Source organism: Triticum urartu, chromosome 7, assembly GCF_003073215.2.
Source record: "Triticum urartu cultivar G1812 chromosome 7, Tu2.1, whole genome shotgun sequence".
Classification (NCBI taxonomy): Eukaryota; Viridiplantae; Streptophyta; class Magnoliopsida; order Poales; family Poaceae; genus Triticum; species Triticum urartu.
In genome coordinates this window covers 55,966,502-55,972,799 of record NC_053028.1, presented here as the reverse complement: position 1 = coordinate 55,972,799, position 6,298 = coordinate 55,966,502, and the positions used below count along the sequence as shown (strand labels likewise).

At 40.7% G+C, this 6,298-nt stretch overlaps 1 protein-coding gene across 1 annotated transcript; it reads right to left on the bottom strand.

Moving 5' to 3' along the window:
- Positions 1 to 571: 571 nt before the first annotated feature.
- LOC125524378 lies at positions 572 to 5,345 on the bottom strand. Its single transcript, XM_048689436.1, has 8 exons — positions 4,926 to 5,345; positions 4,770 to 4,828; positions 4,489 to 4,684; positions 4,325 to 4,401; positions 4,180 to 4,231; positions 3,810 to 4,023; positions 988 to 1,201; positions 572 to 906 (listed from the first exon to the last, which is right to left on the bottom strand). Exons 1-8 carry the CDS (start codon positions 5,222 to 5,224, stop codon positions 743 to 745), a joined length of 1,275 nt encoding a protein of 424 aa, XP_048545393.1. The 5' UTR covers positions 5,225 to 5,345; the 3' UTR covers positions 572 to 742.
- Between the last annotated feature and the right edge of the window lie 953 nt (positions 5,346 to 6,298).

Below are 6,298 nucleotides of genomic sequence, written 5' to 3'. Positions count from 1 at the left end.
TAATTTTAAAAAGTATTGTACTCCATCCGATCCATATTAGTTGTTACTGATTTAGCATAAAGTTGGATCCAAGGGAGTAACAAGATTTATATATTTGTTGATTTTATATATTATCATAGATATTCATAGTCAAAGCTATGTTTAGAAGACTATGCCGCTGTCCAAAACAACTGGAGGAGAATCATAGTTCAAACAAACAATAAGTTTCAGGCGACTATGAGTGAGCACTTACCTCCACTCATTATCAATCCCACAAAATCCGTAAGCCATTCTTCTTTCTTCTGTTCTCTCAAGGAAATACTAGTGGAAACTTGACCAGATTAAACACAGAGCACTGGTATAAGCTCTTATGACCAATAATACCATTTTTGTGAATATTTTATTTTATAAATGCATCACGTTTTTAATATACATACAAACTTAACAAACAAATTATACAACATTAATCACTGGTAACAAGGAAACCAACATGTTATCCAAATTATTTATTGCGTCATATATGAACAGACATCCAACCCCAAGTTCAAGTATATGAACAATCATTTTGATCATTTGATTAGCCGAGTGCAAGACAAGTCATCCAGTCTGACTCCAGGAAGCACATTGGTACCCAAAAAATGTGCATTTAGACGCTACAAAACTCAGTGCATTTGCATTCAAACAACGGTGTAGTTACAGTTTAATTGCGAGAACATTTGACAGACTGTATGCCAAATAGTTACAAAACTCAGTGCATTTGCGTTCAAACAACGGTGTAGTTGTCAAGATAATACAACGTGCAGACAATATGTCCAGCCTTGTAGCACGATCCATCAGGATGCTTGATTATGTCGGTACATGCATAGCAGTGCCCCGGATCCTGATTTTGCATGATAAGAGAGTTTCGAGGCTGATCATAACGTCCACCTGCAAAGTTAACGATGAGTTATCTAAGCAATTCTGCAGAAGAAGAAAACAAAGCATGAATTAAGATGTAAATATACATACATAGTTGGTTGCTTTCATCCAGGAAGCGGAAGCAAGTAAGAACCATAGCATTGAGACGCCGGCCAACCTGATGCAACTCCGCAAACACAAGTACCTTCCCATCATGCTTCTTTGGGCCATTCTTAGCCTTGGCATAGAAGTTCACATGGGCGTAGATTTCAGAGTCCTCCCAAATAGCACCACCATCGATTGCCTCAACAAGAGCATATTTAACCTAAACAAATGTACAACAAAGCGTTTAGTCCCAAGCATCCTAGGCTTAGCCAAGGAATGCTATGGTAATAAAAAACGAGCTGAGACTAAAATGGTACATTACAAGTCAGTATTTACAATAGTGTAATAGGTGTACACACAAACTAATGAAGGATTATTGACCATCTTAGTAACATAACATTCGCAAAAAGGCCCACGTTTGTTCTTTCTGTTTCAAGAGCAGCAACTAGATTCTTGATGTTAATATTACAAATAAGTCCACCACCTGACTTAGTCTCACCATGTAATTAAGCAACACTGAGAAAACCTCCACTGAGATCTCTTTTTGCCCTGACTGTCTACACGAAATATATCTAGCATTAACGTCTATGCTAGTTTGATACAAGTGAAGAGAAAATGGCTTAATACTATGATGGCAAAATAATATATTGTGCAGGCGAGAATTCCCAATACGAGTGGATAAGACATTTATTAGTCTCTGAGCTATATTACAATGCCAATGAATTTGAAGGCATTTGGTTTTTGGCCGATGAAATCCTATTAATTACATACGCCAAGGAATTTGAAGACATTTACCAGTCTCTCTAACTCTACGCCGATAATAAGCAAGTGGTAGGGCTAAATTGAGGAAATAGCTGCTTAGAAAACCACAATGACAAATATTTGCAAGGAAGTAGCTTTTCTACAGCAACATCCATACTAGACTATGAGACACCTTTACCTAACTCATTCAGGTAACAGTGTGTCACTAACTCTATTCATTGGATTTATAAACAAGAATTATAGTTACAGCAACCACATTCGTTCCTTCCCCTGTCATCAATTTCGCATAAAAAAATCTAAGAAATTCTTCCATGTTCAGTCCAATTTAAAGAAGTTTAAAACTAATCTATGATCATGTCTCTGACATATAATAATATTTGAATTCTATCAGCAAGAAAGAAAATTATGTGAACCAGCAATCTCTGCTAATCTGTTCTCAATATGACTCCCTTTTGACTATAGCAATAAAGAAATACACAAAATCTTAAATTTCATTTCTATAGTTGCCAGGTTCTGTAAGCAGAATGTTTAACTTCTAAATCTTCAGTTGCATAAATCCCAGGCCACAAAATGTCATACATGCAACTAGAACCTACCCAATTCACCAGTTGTATAGTTTATTACCTGCAGCTAAAGTATTTCCCTACTCATTTATGCAGCTATTGACCCGATACCATTAGAGAATAACAATATTCAAGCCATTATTCGTCCCCAAAAATCTTGAAAGGTTACTTTTGTGTCTGGTATTGGTAACAAGAATCAAGCCCCAGCAAACTCATTCACAGCAACTAGCCCCAGTTTTTCCTCTTAACACATGCCATATTTTCTACGTGCAACATTCAGCGGTAATGCTCAAGTAAATAGCATTGCTGCTATTATCAAAGCCTACAGGTGGAGGGAAGTTGTGCCCATCAACGAGGAGCGAGGACACAGATTATAGGGTATCATGCCATACCTGGCCAATGACCATCAAGAATTTGGGCTTCCATCCCTTATCATATTGCAATCTCTAGATCATCAAACAATGACCAAATTGAGCAGAAACTCAAAAAGTTAGTGATGATGAAAAAAGGGCTCTACACTGTTCATTCTCAAGCAGTATTGGTTCTGTTCTTTTCTTGGTGGCCAAAGATGCAGGAATGGGAAGTGAACCATATGCATGGGCCGTTCATTGTGACAGATGGGATAGCGAATCATGTCAGTTGCAAGGGTGATGAACGGTGTGTTGCATGTGAAGTTCTACGCGCCAAAGTCACAGAACCTCAATGAGTATACTGCAAGATGGATTGATAGGCTCAAACTAGAGACAACCCGTACGACCCACCTTCTCAATCAATCATTTTTTATCTACAGGGTTATGAATTATGATACCATTTGGGCAACAGCAAAACCAACAGAAAAGGTTGGCATTACTGATAAAAAATCTCAGAATGATCACAGGAAAAATTCAACATGTCTGGGAACTTAGGGTATTTCTAAAGTAGGCCAGGAAATTTTATATGCGATCTTGCATAACCAATTCAGAGGCCTAAGTGCTGATTTTGACCTTGCAACAGGGAACAATCATTTTTTATACATTCCAGATAATAAATATAGTCTGAACATGTTGGAAATAAAGAGATAAGCTTTTGAACTCTATACCACATTTTAGTCCTGCAACTTGGCCAGGAAAATCAAATGTAGTGCCAAAAGGTTGATAAATTCAGACTAATGGGAAGAAGCTCTGAATTGGTGTTGCATGGTGTACGTACTAAGAAGCCGACTATTGCTTATCCTGAGTTTATCAAGGCACAAAGAAATCCTTTAACCAATGCCATTAAAGCTATTGGATATGCTATCGACATATTTGAGAAGGCCAACTTCGGTTAGAGTTATTCATTGCAACCATCACAGAAAGGAAACAACAAGCTAACAAATAAATCACCAGCCTCCGTACTTTTTGAAATTTGTACACTTTCTTTCAAAAGGGAACACTGAAAGAAAGATATCACTTTCATTAGCTGCTTTTTTTTAACTTTCTCAAGTCAGCCTCTTGCAGGAAAGAAGATGAACAGAACAGTTATTACCTTGTTGTTTTTGTTTTTGTTGTAACGCTTCAGAGCGAGTTCAGCAAATCGAATCGTTTGCTTCTCGTGAGCATCTTTATCCACTTTTAAATTAGGATTAGCATTACGCCAAGTTTTCGCCACAGCATCCATATAATCATCTACCAATGCATCATATGCAAAATCTTTGCTTTCAGTGTTGAGGACAGGATCTTCATATTTGAAACTGGGTTCCCTGTTCAAATAATTGGTTTAGAACAACATAATTTTTTTTCCCTTAGAAGGCGGGAAAAAGCTAGCTAGTCACACAGCAATGGCGAGAATGAAATATATTGGTTCCTATACTATATATGTATCCAACAGCCCAACACAGGTTCTAAAATGTAGATACCTTCCAAAGATACCTGAACCATCAGAGGAACCAGGTGCTGAATAAAGGCAATCTGGAGATCATGTGACAGCTGTTAAAAAGATGCCCATCTGTTCATATCATAATTCGAACAAAATTGCACCTAAATCTATCTTTGAAGTCATACCTAGGGTCACATCCTGGTCATCATCATGTAAACCTCTCTGCTGTCTATATTGTTCAACCTCACGGGCATAACTGCATCTGCATGTATCCAAAAGCATATGAACTCAGAACTCGAAGGCAAACAAGAGCCTAGTCCCAAAAAAAATCAAAGTAATGGAACTCTACCTTGGACTTGACGGGCTCGTATAGCCATCATCCCATGGAGACATTTCTATGGGCAATGGCAATTGTGGCTTCCCTCTTGGCGACGGGTGGTGTTGGACACTTGAGCTTCTTTCGCCATGGTGGCGTGGACTGAAGGTCCTCTTGTTACTGCCAAGATGGCGGTGCGCTCTATGACAGCTTGATGGGTAGGCCAGCTCTGGAGGCCATCAACAATTGGTCAAAACATGGTCATGTCAATTTGTGAATGAAGATTGGATCACCTTGGTTGTTCTGATACTGACCATGATTATATTGGCCTCTGCTTCCAGCACCCGCATCCTCATCATCAGACCAGCGCCTGCTGCCTCCCAAAACAGAGGAAACATTAGAGCACTGAGACCACTCCAATCAAGGTACAATCCCTCGCATCCTATCAGCACAGCACTGCACGGCCATACCCGCCGATTGAAGAGCCCTCGCGTCGGCCTTCCAGCCGGCATCGCTTGGAGGACGACGGCGGTGCTTCGGATCCCCTGCTCTCGTCACGAGCGCGGTGGTGCTGGTGCTCGCCGTGCCTTTCCCCTTGTGCGGATTGGAGAAGCGGCGACGGCTCGGGCGAAATGTCGGACCATCGCCGTGGCCGGAGGGGCCTCCGGGAAGGGGTTCCGAGACTCATGTGGCGATCGGGCGCCGGCACGACGCTGGGAGACTCCACGCCGTATCCCGCGCGAGGGTCGGGCGGCGGTGGAGGAAGCATGGACGCCGAGAAGCCGCCAGCACCCCCAACCGGTTGTGCGGACAAGGGTGTCGTGTGGCCGCGGGCGAGTGTCGATGAGGCGATGGCCGAGCACGGGCGGCCGTGACCGAGAAGATCGGGGCGTACGGGAGGGGAAAGAATTTCCTCCGGCCGGGCGTCTCAAACAGAGCTGGCCAAATGGGCCATGCTAGCCGGCCCGGCCCGATAGCCCGCAGACACGGCACGGCGCAGGCCGCACAGGCAAATGCTAAACGGCGCCCGCTGCGCCCGTTTTAGTTCTTTTCACTACCGGGCGCATACCCCCGCAGCGGCTTGGGCTCGGCCCGTCTACGTTCTTTTTTCTGCTTTCATCCCGCAAAAAAAGCATGAGCGTGGGTGGGAATCGAACCCCACGACTACTTCATTCCATTCAAGTTCCAGTAACCAACCGGACAACCAGATCGTATGTGTTCATTTAGATCCTCTTCTTTCTTTTCTTTCTTTTTCTTTTTCTTTTTTCTCTTTTAATTTCTTTTTCTTTGTTACATGCGTGAACGTTTTTCAATTTCTTGATTTTTTTTTCAAAATCCGATGAACCTTTGTCAAATTCGTGAACTACTTTTCCAAATCGATGAACTTTTTTTCAAAACCGATGAACTCTTTTTCGAAATCGATGAACTCTTTTTTGAAAATCGATGAACTCTTTTTGAAATCGATGAAATATTTTTTAAAATCGATGAACTCTTTTTCGAAATTGATGAAACTCTTTTTGAAAATTGATGAACTCTTTTTAAAATCGATGAACTCTTTTTCGAAATCGATGAAACTCTTTTGAAAATTGATGAACCTCTTTTGAAAATCGATGAACTCTTTTCAAAATCATTGAACTTTTTTTCAAAACCGATGAACTTTTTTCAAAATCGATGTTTTTTTTCCAAAAATCAGCGAACTTCATAAAAAATTGATGAACTTTTTCTTAAACATTCATGAACTTTCTAAAAATCGACGATCTTGTTTTCAAATTTACCTTTCCTTTTTTCAAGAGAATTCATATTGTTTCTTACTAAAGAAAACGTTAAATAGGACGATTTTATA